This window comes from Penaeus chinensis, chromosome 29 (genome assembly GCF_019202785.1).
Source record: "Penaeus chinensis breed Huanghai No. 1 chromosome 29, ASM1920278v2, whole genome shotgun sequence".
Classification (NCBI taxonomy): Eukaryota; Metazoa; Arthropoda; class Malacostraca; order Decapoda; family Penaeidae; genus Penaeus; species Penaeus chinensis.
Genome location: NC_061847.1, coordinates 28,160,265 through 28,175,264, shown reverse-complemented (window position 1 = coordinate 28,175,264; position 15,000 = coordinate 28,160,265). Strand labels below are relative to the sequence as shown.

Here is a 15,000-nt window from a genome sequence, read left to right as displayed (position 1 = left end):
CACCGTCACTTTTACCTGTATGCAGTGTGTGAGTGTGTGCGCGCGCGCGCTTGCGTGCGTGCATGCGTGTGCGTGTGTGCAGGCATGCGTTTATGTATACGCTTATATACAATATGTAGACATACGCGGCTTGGAATACATGTTACTCTCCGAACAGACACGACAGTTCTGCAAGAGGAAATATCACACGCACACACGGATGCTCACACGTACGCGCGCATATTTAATTAACCCAAATACATTCACCACATACGTCAGTGCAGCCGCTTGCCATGCACAGTGTCTCGCCCTCAGTTCAGTACCACAGGCCGGAGGCAGGCAAGGTGATCAGGAACCGGTTCACAGGGGTCTTTGTACTGGAGAACCGAAAATAAATGTGTACATAGGCGCATGCACAGATTAAAAGGATGAATAAATTAGTGGCGGTTTACATAGGAAACATTGCTCGTTATTTTTTTTAAATTTAAATATTTGATATTCTCCCGCTGCTGTCCGGGTTGAGGGTCATTGGGTGCGCGCCGAGGAGCAATAGGCGGTGACGCGGCCCGGGCAGGAGGGGAGGGAGGGGAAAGGAGAGGGGAATGAGGAGTAGGAGAGGAGAGGAGAGGAGAGGAGAGGAGAGGAGAGGAGAGGAGAGGAGAGGAGAGGAGAGGAGAGGAGAGGAGAGGAGAGGAGAGGAGAGGAGAGGAGAGGAGAGGAGAGGAGAGAGGGGGATGAGACGGGGACGGAGGGAAGGAGGAAGGAGGAGAGGGGTGAAAGGATGGGAGTGGTTTAAGAGAAGAGAAGAGAGGAGAGGAGAGGAGAGGAGAGGAGAGGAGAGGAGAGGAGAGGAGAGGAGAGGAGAGGAGAGGAGAGGAGGGAAGAGGAGAGGAGGGAAAAGGAGAGGAGAAGAGGTAATAGAAGAGAAAAGTGAAGTGAACAAAGGGGAGAGAGGGTGAAGTTCCAACTTTGTGACGTTGAATCGTGATTTGCTAAATAATCCCCAGGCTGCATGTACTGAAATCAATGTTACCAGAATACCTGAAGCTTTGTAGTAACTATGGATTGATATGTTGGCAGATTATATATTCCACAGAGTCCTAAGTGTGTGTGTGCGTGTGCGTGTGCGTGTGCGTGTGCGTGTGCATGTGCGCGCGCGTGTGCGCGCGTGTGTGTGTGTGTGTGTGTGTATTTCTGTATTTGTTTATAAGTACATGCAAGTGCACGTGTGTATGAATTAACATCACTTAGTTTTACGTGACTGTATCGATTTGAAAATCAGTGGGCGGAGCAGAAAGCGGGGGGAGAGGGGGGGGGGGAGGGGGTTGTAATAAAATATGAAAACAGAAAATCACATCCTTGTCTGACGTTGGAAATTCCGGATCGATGATGAGGAGGAGGAGGAGGAAAAGGGGAAGCAGGAGGTGGTGGTGGAGGAGGAAGAGGTGGAGTATGCGGTGGTGGAGGTGGTGGTGGAGGTGGAGTTGGTGGAGGTGGAGGAGTAGGGTGAGGAGGAAGAGAAGGAGAAGAAGAAAGTGGAGGAGTAAAAGGAGGAGAAGAAGAGGGAGGAGTAAAAGGAGGAGATGAAGAAGAAGGAATAAAAGGAGAAGATTAAGAAATAAAAGGAGGAGAAGATTAAGGAATAAAAGGAGGAGAAGATTATGGAGTAAAAGAAGGAGAAGAAAATGCAGTAAAAGGGAGAAGAAGAAGAAGAAGAAGAAGAAGAAGAAGAAGAAGAAGAAGAAGAAGAAGAAGAAGAAGAAGAAGAAGAAGAAGAAGAAGAAGAAGAAGAAGAAGAGGGTTCAGTTCTTTTTCTCTCTTTCTTCTTTCCTCTCTATTTTCCTTATTCTTTTTCTCTTTTTCTGTCTCTCTCTATTTTCCCTCTCTCTCTTTTCCGTATTATTTTCTTTTTCTCTCTTTCCCTCCACTCCTTCCTCCTTCTCCCTCCATCCCTCCCTCCTTCCCTCCTTCCTTTCCCTCCCTCTCTCTCTCGCTTTCCTCCCTCCCTCCTTCCCTCCTTCTTTTCCCTCCCTCCCTCCCTCCTTCCCTCTCTCTCTTTCCCCCCCTCCCTTCTTCCTTCTCTCTCTTTCCTCTCTCCCTCCTTTCTTCCCTCTCTCTCTTTCGTCCTTCCCTCTTGTCATATCTCCTTCCCTTCCTCCCTCCCTTTTGTCCTTACTCCCTCGCTCTCTCTCTCCCTCTCCCCCCCTCTCTCTCCCTCTCCCCCCCTCTCTCTCTCTCGGGCCTCTCTGCGTGTAGCCTACATGTCAACAAATCACACTGGGACGCCGCCCCCTCCCCTTCCTTCCCCCCCAACTCATCACCTCCCTCTTTCATGCTTCAAGGGAGGTTACCGATCGCTTTTTGACACTTGTGGTATCGCTGCTCTTCGGGTTGTAAGGTTTCCCTTTGTCAGCCGGTGTGTGTGTGTGTGTGTGTGTGTGTGTGTGTGTGTGTGTGTGTGTGTGTGTGTGTGTGTGTGTGTGTGTGTGTGTGTGTGTGTGTTATTTTCAATCTCGGAAGGTTGATAGATCATTTTGATTTTACGTCACAATCGGGGCGGTAATGTTTTGGTTTATGATGGTGGTGTGGTGGCGGTGGTGGTGAAGGTTTCGTGGTGAAGATGGTGGCGGTGGTGGTGAAGGTTTTGGTGGCGGTGGTGGTGGCAGTTGTGAAGATGGTGGCGGTGGTGGCGGTGTTGAAGATGATGGCGGTGATGGTGGGCGTGGCAGTGGTGAAGATGGTGGTGGTGGTGGTGAAGATAGTGGTGCTTTCATTTGAATTCAGGTTGACTACAGTGCCGTTAAAGAAAGGGGGGGGATGGGGGGCGCAGAGCATGGCAGTGTTGAGGCTTCCGAAAACGGTGGGTGGGAGTGAAGGAAGGGCGGACGGACGGCGGACGGACGGACGGACGGACGGACGGACGGACGAATGAACGTACGAACGAACCGATGCTAAACGGACGAACCGACGCTCGAACGGACGGACGATCGGGCGAACGCACGAACGCCGTATCAGACGCTAGCCGGGCGCCCAGAGGATGAATGCATGTGGGCCGAGGCGCCTCCTCTCCGCTTCCTCCCGTGTGCTTTTTCTTTTCTTTTTTGTCTTCTTCTTTTCTCCTTTTCCTTTTCTTGTTCTTGTTCTTGTTCTTGTCCTTGTCCTTGTCCTTGTCCATGTTCTTGTTTTTTTCTTTCTTTCGTTTTCGTTTTTTCTTCACCTTTTTTGTTTTTCTTTTTTTTTCTTTTCTCCTTTCTCCTCTTCCTTCTCCTTCTCCTGCTTCTCCTTCCCGGCCCCCTAATACCTCTTATCTTCCCTCCTCCTCCTCCTCCCCTCCTCCCCTCCTCCCCTCCTCTTATCCTCCTCCTCCTTCCTCCTCTCCCTCCTCTTATCCTCCTCCTCCTCTTCTTGCTCCCCTCCTCTTGTCCTCCTCCTCCTCCTCCTTCCTTCCTCCTCCTCCTCCTCCTCCTCCTCCTTCCTTCCTCCCTCCTCCTCCTTCCTTCCTCCCTCCTCCTCCTTCCTTCCTTCCTTCCTTCCTTCCTTCCTTCCTTCCTTCCTTCCTTCCTCCCTCCCTCCCTCCCTCCCTCCCTCCCTCCCTCCCTCCCTCCCACCCTCCCTCCCACCCTCCCTCCCTCCCTATCTCCCTCCCTCCCTATCTCCCTCCCTCCCTCCCTCCCTCCCTCCCTCCCTCCCTCCCTCCCTCCCTCCCTCCCTCCTCCTCCTCCTCCTCCTCCTCCTCCTCCTCCTCCTCCTCCTCCTCCTCCATCGTCACCGCCACCACCGCTATTTTGCGAGTCAGGGCTGCCAACGCTGTCTTCGCTGTGGTTGTCGTTTGTGCACGGTGTATGTGAGTGACGAGATCAGGTGGAAGTAGGCTGCAAGAAAAGCCAGTGTCAATTGCAAAGAAATACTAGACCACGTCATGAATAGAGCATTTCCATTCCATTAGCGGCCAGCCTGTTTAATGCCATTTTTTGTTTACACGCGAATGAGTTTTGTTTCGAGTGGAGTGTTGAGGTGCAATCCCTGACGCACCCACACGCACTCAGGCTTCATCTATCATACATTCGTTCTTTCAGTCACTCACGCCCATACACGCGCGCACGAATAAGATCACTCACGCTCATACACGCGCGCGCAAATAGGATCACTCACTTACTCTTTCTCTTTCTTCTCTTTCTCCTTCGCCATCTCTCTCCCTCTCCCCCTCCCTCTCTCTCTTTCTTCTCCTTCTCCTTCGCCATCTCTCTCTCTCTCTCCCTCTCCCTCTCCCTCTCCCTCTCCCTCTCTCTCTCCCTCTCTCTCTCCCTCTCCCTCTCCCTCTCTCTCCCTCTCTCTCCTCTCTCCCTCTTCCCTCTCTTCCTCTCTCTCCTCTCTCTCCTCTCTCTCTCTCTCTCTCTCTCTCTCTCTCTCTCTCTCTCTCTCTCTCCTCTCTCTATCTCTCTCTCTCTATCTCTCTCTCTCTATCTCTCTCTCTCTATCTCTCTCTCTCTCTCTCTCTCTCCTCTCTCTCTCTCTCTCTCTCTCTCTCTCTCACACACACACACACACACACACACACACACACACACACACACACACACACACACACACACACACACACACACACACACACACACACACACACGCACACGCACACGGGCTAACACGTGCCGAGTTCATGCAGAGACTTCCCCGAATAATAAAGCTGCAGTGAGCGGCGTTCGAAAATCATGCACCGGCAGACACACTTCCCGCATGTGTTCGCTTGGAGGTTGGGAATCTAGATAAAGTCTTAATCACAGGGGAGAGAGAGAGAGAGATAACTCGCTTTTTATGACCGTGGGTGACGTGACTAGGAAAAGCGGCGGAATTGTTATCATTAGTAGTGTCTATTTTTTTTTTTTTTTTTTTTTTTTTTTGGGGGGGTTGGTTTGGTTTGGTTTGTTATTGTTGTTGTTGTTGTTGTTGTTTGTCTGTCTCTGTGTACGTTCTCTTTCTTTCTTTCGCTCTTTCTTTCATTATTTTACTTTCTTTTTTTCTCTCTGTCTCCTTCTCTCTTCCTCTCCCTCCCTCCCTCACTCACTCACTTACTTATCATGGCCTCGGGTTGCGGGAAGCGCAGTTTGAATGAAGAGTCACAGGGTACACGGGGAGCAGAGGCGGGCAGGGGGGGGGGAGGGTGAGGGACGGGGCACCAGGTGGGGTGGAGGCGGAGGAGGAGGAGGAGGGTTATATTTATGATCAGTTGCTTGGCACCGATATTTTGTTTTATTTAAGAGTTTGGGCCGAGGCAGACAACGGTTTGTCTGCGGGTTTGTTTGTTTGTTTGCTTCCTCTCTCTCTCTTTTTTTCTCTCCCCTTCTCCCTCTCCTTTTCCTCTCTCTCTCTTCCCCCTCTCTCTCTTCTCTCTCTCTCTCTCTCTCCCCTCCCCTCTCTCTCCCCTTTTTCTCCCCTCTCTTTTCTCTCCCCCTCTCTTCTCTTTTCTGTCTCTCTCTCTCTTTTGTCCCCCTCTCTGTCTCTCTCTTTCCCTGTCTCTCTCCCCCCTCTCCCCTTCCCCTCTCTCCCCCTCTCCCCTCTGTCTCTCTCTCTCCTCCTCTCTCTCTCTTTTCCTCTTTTCCCCTCTTCTCCCCCTCTGTCTCTCCTGCCCTTCTCCCCTCTCCCTGTCTCTCCCCCTCTCTCTCTTCTTCTCTCTTTTCTCTTTTCCATCTCTCTCTCTTTTCTGTCTCTCCTTTCTCTCCCCCGCTCTCTCTGTCTCCCCTCTGCCCTCTCTTTTCTCCCCTTCTCCCCCTTCCCCTCTCTCCCCCTTTTCATCCCCTTTTTCTCTTCTCCCCCCTCCCCCCTCCCTCCCCTCTCTTTTCTCTCCCCTCCCCTCTCCCCTCTTCTCTGTCTCCCCCTTCCCCCCTTCGGGCTTTTCTCTCCCCCTCTGTCTCTCTCGCCTCTCTCTGTCTCCCCCTCTGTCTCTCTTTCTCCCTCCTCTCTGTCTCTCCCCTTCTCTTCTTTTGTCCCCTCTCTGTCTCCCCCCCTGCCCTCTGTCTTTTCTCCTCTTCTCCTTCCCCTCCTCTTTTCCTCTCTCTCTTTTTCCCTCTCTCTGTCCCCCTCCCCTTCCTCTCCTCCTCTCTCTGCCTCTCTGTCTCCTCTCTCTCTCCTGCCCCTCTTCCCCCTTTTTCCCTCTCCCCTGTCCTTTTCTCCTCTGTCTCTCTCTGTCTCTCTCTCCCTCCCCTCTCTTTTCCCCTCTGTCTTTTCCCCGGGGCCCTCTCTCGCTCCTCTCCTCTGCCCCTTCCTGCTCCTCTGTCTCTCTCTTCTCTTTTTCCTGTCTCTTCTGTCTCTCTCTGTCTCTCTCCCCTCCCCCCTGTCTCTTCCCCTCTCTGTCTCTTCTTTTCCTGCCCTCTCTCTGTCTCTCTCTGTCCCCTCTCTTTTTCTTTTCTCTGTTCCCCCCTTCCCCCTTTTCCCTCTCCCCCTCTCTCGGCCTCCGTCCCCCTCCCCGTCTCCCCTCGTCTTCTCTTCTCTCCTGTCCCCTTTTCCTCCCTTCTCTCCTGCCCCCTCTCCCCTGCCCTCCTCTTCCCTCTCTTCCTCCTGTCTCTCTCCCTCTCTTCTCCCCTTCTCCCTCTCTTTCTCTTCTGTCTCTCTCTTCTTCCCCTCGGGCTTCTTTTCCTCTCTCTGTCTCTCTCTGTCCCTCCCCCTTCCCTTCGGGCCCCTCCTCGGGGTCTCTCTCTTCTCTCTTTTGTCTCCCCCTTTTCCTCCCTTCTCCCCCTCTGCTCTTCTCCCCCTTTTCTCTCCCTCTCTGTCTCCTCTTCTTCCTCCTTTTCTCTCTCCTCTTCTCTGTCTCCCCTCCTTTTCTCTCTCTGTCTCTCTCTTCCCTCCCCCCGGGGTCCTCTCTTCTTTTCCCCTTCTCTCCCTTCTCCCCCCTCTTCTCCTCTTCCTCTCTTTCCCCCCCTTTTCCTCTCCTCTCTCTGTCTCTCTCTCTCCCTGCTTCTCTTCTCCTCTTTTTCTCCGGGTCTTCCCCGCCTCTCTGTCTCTTTTCCTGCCCTCCCCTCTCTTTTTCCCACTCCCTTCCGTCTCTCCTCCCTCTCTCTCGGGCCCTCCTCGGGTCCCCCCTTTTCCCTCTCCCGGTCCTTTTCTCTCCCCCGGGGTCTTCCTTCTCTCTCTGCCCCCTCTCTCCTCGCCCCCTCTCGTCTCTTCCCTCTCGGGTTTTCTTCTTTCTCCCTCTCTTTTCCTCTTCCTCTTTCTCCCTCTCTCCTTCTCTTTTCCTCTCTCTCCCTTCCCCTCTTTTCCCTCTTCCTCCCTCTCCCTCCTCTTCCCCCTTTTCTCTTCCCCTCTGCCTCCCTCCTTTTCCTCTTTCCCTCTCCCTCTCCTCTCTCTCCTTCTCTCTTTCTCCCCTTCTCTCTCTTTTCTCCTCTTCCTTCTTCTTCCTCTTCTCTCTCCTCTTCTCTCTTCCCTCCCCTTTTCCCCTCTCCCCCTCCCCTTTCCTCCCCCTTTTTTTCCTTTTCCTCCTCCCCCTTTCCTCCTCCCCCTTTCCTCCCCCTCCCCTCCCCCCCCCCCCCCCCCCACCCTTTTCCCTTCTCTTTTATAATGTATTTATTTCATTATCTTACTATTATCCCTTATCGATGCTATTATTCTGTGTTTTTGTATGGATATGGTATAGATAATGCAGGTTCTGAAAAGTGAGGGTTATAATTTTATGTGCAAAACAGGAGAAACGGAGGCCCGGATCCAGTGTCGTGTTGCCAAACCAGCTCGTCTTACGATACTAAAAGGAGTTATTTTTACGTTATTACTGCTGTGCCTACGTTAGTGTTATTACTATCGGAATGAGGTGACAGAAGGCGCTTTTTTTTAATGTTCTTTTATTGGTTTTGCGTGGAAGTACGAGGCTGAGAAGAAGAAAGAAGATGGAGGAAGAGGAAGATGGAAATGCATATGGTCTAGAATGATAAATATCGAGAACCTGTGAGAAATAAGAGATATTTAAGCGATTTGGCTTCTCAAAAACACAACCTAATGTGAGCCTTCTTCGGCCTACATGACTCGTAAGCGATAGGCCTATTACTCGCACGTGTAACCATACTTGTTTACGGGGTGAAAGAAAGGGGGGAAGGGGGAAGGGGGAAGGGGCAAGGGGGAAGGGAGGGACAAGGGGCAAAGGTAAGGTGAATGGCGGAAGGGAATGGGGTAGAGGGGTACATGAGAATGGGGTAAGGGAGGAAGGAGGGGAAAGGAAGGGGAAGGGGGAAAGGAAGGGGGAGAGGGAGAGGGAGAGGGAGAGGGAGAGGGAGAGGGAGAGGGAGAGATAGAGGGAGAGATAGGTACTATAAGAAGAATGAGCAAGGGGGAAGAGAAAGGTAGGTGAGAGAGGAAGGAGAAAGGGAGGGCGGTACACGAGGAATTGGCAGAGAGGGAAGAGGGAGGAGTAGGTGAAAGGGCAAGGGGAGGGTAGAGGTAGGATGGGCGGTACTTGAAAGAAGAGCTCGGTGTAGCGGATCGTCACCTGACACCCAGTTGCTTTTTCGTGGAAAGAAATGAGGCAATATGACTTCTTTTTTTCTTCTCCTCTTTCCCCTTTTCCTTCTACTTCTCCCTCTCCTTCTCATTTTCTCTGTCTTTCTCTTTCTCTTTCTCTTTCTCTTTCTCTTTCTCCCTCTCCTTCTCCCTCTCCTTCTCCTCTCCTTCTCCTCCTTGTACTTATATATTTTTTCTTCTTCTCTTTCTTCTTCTTCTTCTTCTTCTTCTTCTTCTTCTTCTTCTTCTTCTTCTTCTTCTTCTTCTTCTTCTTCTTCTTCTTCTTCTTCTTCTTCTTCTCTCTTCTCCTTCTCTTCTCCTTCTCTTCTCCCCCTCCTCCTCCTCCTCCTCCTCCTCCTCCTCCTCCTCCTCCTCCTCCTCCTCCTCCTCCTCCTCCTCCTCCTCCTCCCCCTCCCCCCCTCCTCCCTTCTCCTTCTCTTTCTTTATTTCTTTCTATCTTTCTTTCTTTCTTTCTTTCTTTCTTTCTTTCTCAGCGCGACGTGTCAAGATGAGAGTCGGCGCTGCTGTGGCGGTTGAGGGAAAAAAAACAAAAAAACTATTACTGGAGGGAGTCTTGGCACTGCATCTGCGTCGGTCTTCGTTTTGGAGTGTTGGTTCGTCGGTGCCATTCACAGAGCACTGCGTGACATTTTATTATTATTTATTTTTTTAATCGTGAAAGTATGGTGCTTTCTATTTTCTTTATTGTCCGTGCTATACATTGTCTTTGGCTGATAATTTGTAAGTCAAATATTGAAGCTTTTGTTTTCATATTGCTCGTTTTATGGTTGACGTAGGGAAGTGGAACTTGGCAAACTGAGAAGATATAAGCAGAATCTACAGGCTCAGGCACCTGTGTGTATGTATTTATATACGGATACCAGGGTCATATCCACCACTCTTATAACTAAGAATTCTTTACTTGGACTTTTCACCTTATTCATTGAAGACATCGGGCTGGTCGGTTTTCCTCTCTGCCTCTCGCAATCACAACAAACACAAACTTAACAGAAGCGGGAACACGATTGTCGACGCCCAGAGCTTCCAGAGGCCCATTAACACTCCAGCGAATGGCCTCGTTAAATGGCGGAGGAGAACCAGTCTGCTCGGACGCTCTCGCCTCGTCGTTTCGCTATACGGCACTAACCACGCAAGCTCATTGGGCTCATTGGGCTATTTTGAAGATTCACTCGTACTTTACTTACATTATCGCTTGGCAACGATGGTGTTCGAATGATCGATTTCCCCTCCCACCGCCCTCCGTGCCACGCTGCAATCGGTCGTGTCGGCGTGAGTGGCACGTTGCAGTGCCATTTTGCCGAGCGGAGAAAAGGCACCCCTCCGCTCCGACTCGGCGTCCCCCTCGCGCGGCACTCCACTCGGTTGCCATGGCGACTGTTACGGACGGCGGCGACGACGGACGGACGGGGGAAGAAAAAGACAATGGACGTGAGTACCCTTATTGATCCGCGGATGATCGCCAAACGAGGGCAATGGCAGTGTGTGTGTGTGTGTGTGTGTGTGTGTGTGTGTGTGTGTGTGTGTGTGTGTGTGTGTGTGTGTGTGTGTGAGAGAGAGAGAGAGAGAGAGAGAGAGAGAGAGAGAGAGAGAGAGAGAGAGAGAGAGAGCGAGAGAGCGAGAGAGCGAAAGAGCGAAAGAGCGAAAGAGATTAAAAAAAAAGAGAAAAAGAGAAAAAGACAATGGACGTGAGTAGCCTTATTGATCCGCGGATGATCGCCTTTCGTGCTAAAAGTGGCGGAGGCGATAACGGCGTTGCGGCTCGAGATTAAAAAGAAAGAAGGAGAGAAGGGAAAGAAGAAAGATGAAGGACTGACTCGGAGGAGGATTGTGTAGAAGGACGAGTTATTCTCTCCGATGGAGAAGCGGTTAATGTGAGGCTGTTTCATATTTTAGTAAAGTAGATAAGGTACTTGTGTAAATATGGAAGACATACACAGACAGACAGAAAGAGAGAGAGAAAGAGAAAGAGAAAGAGAAAGAGAAAGAGAAAGAGAAAGAGAGAGAGAGAGAGAGAGAGAGAGAGAGAGAGAGAGAGAGAGAGAGAGAGAGAGAGAGAGAGAGAGAGAGAGAGAGAGAGAGAGAGAAAGAGAAAGACATAGAGATAGAGAGAAACACAGACAGGCATAAACAGTGTCAAACACTTAGACGGGAAAGAGAGACCAGCGAGCAGACAGAAGTGGGGGGGGGGGGTGAAACCAAACGAGGGCAATGGCAGTGTGAGAGAGAGAGAGAGAGAGAGAGAGAGAGAGAGAGAGAGAGAGAGAGAGAGAGAGAGAGAGAGAGAGAGAGAGAGAGAGAGAGAGAGCGAAAGAGAGAAAAAGAGAAAAAGAGAAGAGAAAAAGAGAAAGAGAAAAAGAGAAAAAGAGAAAAAGAGAAAAAGAGAAAGAGAGAGAGAAGGAGGTTGTGTCCGAGAGGGGAAAATGTGGGAAATGCCTCTGACCCGAGAAAGAGAGAAAGAGAAAAAGAGAAAAAGAGAAAAAGAGAAAAAGAGAAAGAGAACGAGAACGAGAACGAGAACGAGAACGAGAGAGAGAACGAGAGAGAGAGGTTGTTTTCGTGAGGGGAAAATGCCTCTGTCCCGATGGATTGAGTCATGCCCTCTCAGCGATGCCGGCCGATTATGTAAGTCGAGATAGGCGTGGGTTTTCCTTGTGCTTTCGCTGGCCGGTTTAATTGTCTTTAATTTGGGAAGGAAGGAAGGAGGGTGGAGAGGGGAGAGAGGGAATGGCTGAAGCAGAAGGGAGGAAGGAGGGAGGGGTGGGGGTGAAGGAGGGAGAGGGAGAGGGAGAAGGAGAAGGAGAAGGAGAAGGAGAAGGAGAAGGAGAAGGAGAGGGAAGGAGTTGGAGGAGAGGGGTGAGGAGGAAGATGGAAGGAGGGAGGGAGAAGGAGGAGGGAATGAGAGGGGGAAGGAGGGAGAAAGAAAGGGAAGGAGGGAGAATGAGGTTGAAGGAGGAAGGGAGAAGGAAGGAAGAATTGAGAGAGGGAGAGAAGAAAAAAAAGATTATTAGATAAAGAGAGCGAGAGCGAGTGGAGGGTGAGGTAAGATGAAAAAACATTTTTATTCATTCTTTTAAACTTTTTTAAATTTCTTTTCGTCTTCTCGTAATCTTGGTTAGTTCAGATTAAAGGGGAAATTGAAGGTGCAATGCCATATGATAGACTTTAATTTGTTTCCGTTTTCTCAAATTATTAATTATTTCATGAATTGATTTATATTATTTTATTATCTCTAGTCTGACAATAGTATATAACGTCATCAGTGTCATTGGTGTATACAATATATACAGTACTTCAACATTTTATAATGAATTCTGTGAAATATAGGTGTTAATCTAACCACAGAGTTGATATTCTTGTAGTTATTCACGCAAATATTTAGTATTTACAGTTTTTTAAATATAAATTATAGTTTTTGCCCCCCTTAAATATGTATATATGTATACATATATACATATATACATATATACATACATACATATAAACATACATATAAACATACATATATACATATATATATGTACACATATATACATACATACATACATACATACATACATACATACATACATACATACATACATACATACATACATACATACATACATACATATATATTTACATATATAAACATATATATACATATATATACATATATATACATATACATATATTTACATACATTTACATACATATACATAAATATACATACACATACACATACACATACACATACACATACACATACACATACACATACACATACACATACATACACCTGCCGTATTAGTTAAGGTCCAGACAGAAATAGGAATATAAATTACCTAGAACGGAAATACTGCAAAAAAGGTAATTTCGCCTCATGATTACTGTGTCAGTCATACAGTTCAGAATCAGCTGATCTGGGAAGAAGTTTTCAGAGCGGGGGTGGGGAGAAGGGGGGGATGGGGGAGGTGGGGGGGAGGGGAATGTAATGTGGAGTTTGCGAGGCTTCGGAACCCCCATTTGTTTGTTTGTTTCGTTTCTCGTATTGCTAAGGTTACTATTATCGTCGCCTTTGTAGTCGTTGTTATTATTATTATTATTGTTAGTATTGTTATTATTATTGTTATTGTTATTATTATTATTATTATTATTATTATTATTATTATTATTATTATTATTACTGTTCTTACTATTGGTATTGATATTGTTATAGATGATGAGGGGGATTTTTTATTTGCGTGCGTGCGTGCGTGCGTGCCTGCGTGTGTGTGTGTGTATGTGTGTGTGAGTGAGTGAGTGAGTGAGTGAGTGAGTGAGTGAGTGAGTGAGTGAGTGAGTGAGTGAGTGAGTGAGTGAGTGAGTGAGTGTGAAGCTGTGCGTGTGTAAAACATGTACACGTATTTGCACTCACTAGCAGAGATGGGAAGATTTAAATCGCGCGATTTACATTGAATGAAATTCGAATGCAAAAAGTCATGATTTTGATTTTAAAAACAAACTGAGATTCATTATGTTTTCGATGCTTAACTTTTAGATGATGTGTCACTGAATGCATTACAAAATATGTATTTACCCTCCACTTCGTGTACGAAAATATTATTTGCCTTATAGTGGAGCTATACAATGGTTAAGTTCCTGGGACAGTGATAGAATATAGTTATAATTATAATTGATAATATGACCATGATTATAGTTATTATAGGATACAATTCCAAACCCATTTAAGATATGGAAGTTCAGTTACTTTTTATAATCTAGTTATTAAAGTATCTGTATACTAGTTAGACTTCATATTACACCTCAGTAACAACATTTTCGTAAGTAAATATGTTTTAATGAACCAATTACGGGCCGTCAAATTCATTGTCAAATGAACCCTGTGTTTTTTTTTTTTTCAATTAACCGTGTTTTTTTCTTGAATTATATTTTTGAAGGTTTTATTTTTGTCCTCTGAGAAGCTTTATTCAGAATTTTGGATATCAGGAAACAGCTGTGTATTGAGCTGAATTTGTGTGAACTGTAATTAAATTGTCGATATAGTTTTTGATGCACTTGATAGGTAATCTGCACTGCACTGCATCGTTCAAAAGAATTTATATATAGGCGTTCAGTGAAATACAATCCTTTAAAAATGGTAGGGAAGAAAAGGAAATATCTAAATGGTTAACGTATGATATGTATCTTTCCTCTTTTTCCTTGCACTCGAAAAAGAAAGTGTAGTTTTCTAGTAAATTATATTTTTGAAGATAATTAACTGGAAAAAAATCTTACGCTTTGTCCAAGTCTTTTTATTTTATTTTTTGTTTTATTATTATTGTTTTTATTACTATTATTACTATTATTATTATTGTGTTTCATCTCTGTTTTATTCTTAAATATGTTATTATTATTGTTTATTATTATTATTGTTATTATTATTATTATTATTATTATTATTATTATTATTATTATTATTATTATTATTAATATTAGTATTGTTATTATTATTATTATTATTATTATTATTATTATTATTATTATTTTACATTTCGCTTTTTTCTCGTCCCGCGCAGATTTTTGCTGCAGTGCCTCGAGGACCTGGACAGTTCGCTGCGGAAGCTCAACTCGCGGCTCTTCGTCATCCGAGGGCAACCCGCGGACGTCCTGCCGCAGCTCTTCAGGGTGAGTGTGATCTGGAGGGCGTTCGGTGCCTTGTGGAGGAGTCTGGTCTTGCTGTGCCCCTTCTGACTGTCTCTTTGTCTGTCTGTCAGTTTCTTTTTGTTTCTCTTTGATTTTCTTTTTCTTTTTTTCTCTTTCTTTCTTTTTCTCTCTTTCACTTTCACTTTTTCTCTCTTTTTCATTCTCTTTTTCTCTTTTCCTCTCTTTCTCTCTCTCTCTCTCTTTCTCTCTCTCTCTCTCTCTCTCTCTCTCTCTCTCTCTCTCTCTCTCTCTCTCTCTCTCTCTCTCTCTCTCTCTCTCTCTCTCTCTCTCTCTCTCTCTCTCTCTCTCTCTCTCTCTCTCTCTCTCTCTCTCTCTCCTCTCTCTCTCTCTCTCTCTCTCTCTCTCTCTCTCTCTCTCTCTCTCTCTCTCCCCCCCCCTCCCTCTCTCTCTCCCCTCCCTCTCCCTCTCCCTCTCCCTCTCCCTCTCCTTCTCCCTCTCCCTCTCCTTCTCTTTCTCAGAGGAGAAATCAAGCATGTGCCTTTTTTAAAACGACAAATATGCCAAGTACACACGGAGAGAAAGCCAATTGAATTGCGGTCAGGGTGGTAGCGACGAGAGCCTGGTGCCGGCCGTGGTAAATTTTCAAAAGGGGATTGAGAGCATTTTGGAAGCAGGGAGGGCTTGGAGTTAGGTTTGCGCAGTGCATTGTGGACACAACGAGTGGAATACATCTAGGGGTCTTTGAGGTGGCGCCTGTGTATTCCCGGGGAGAGAGAAGGCATTTGTTTTTTGGTATATGTTGTAAATCTTGTATTCCTATTGTGCCTGTGATTCCAGGCATCATGCTAGGTACAAAGTATGGGTTTATAGGCCTATGCATACGGAGACGTTTCCCGTGTA

The 15,000-nt window shown here is 47.1% G+C and overlaps 1 protein-coding gene across 1 annotated transcript in view; it reads left to right on the top strand.

Annotated features, from left to right (window-relative positions):
* The window catches only part of LOC125040551 (cryptochrome-1-like), a 48,714-nt gene that overhangs the window by 4,083 nt on the left and 29,631 nt on the right, over nucleotides 1-15,000 (top strand). Inside the window, exon 2 of the mRNA XM_047635146.1 lies at nucleotides 14,013-14,121. Coding sequence (XP_047491102.1) covers nucleotides 14,013-14,121 — 109 coding nt within the window. The remainder of the gene's footprint in view (nucleotides 1-14,012; nucleotides 14,122-15,000) is intronic.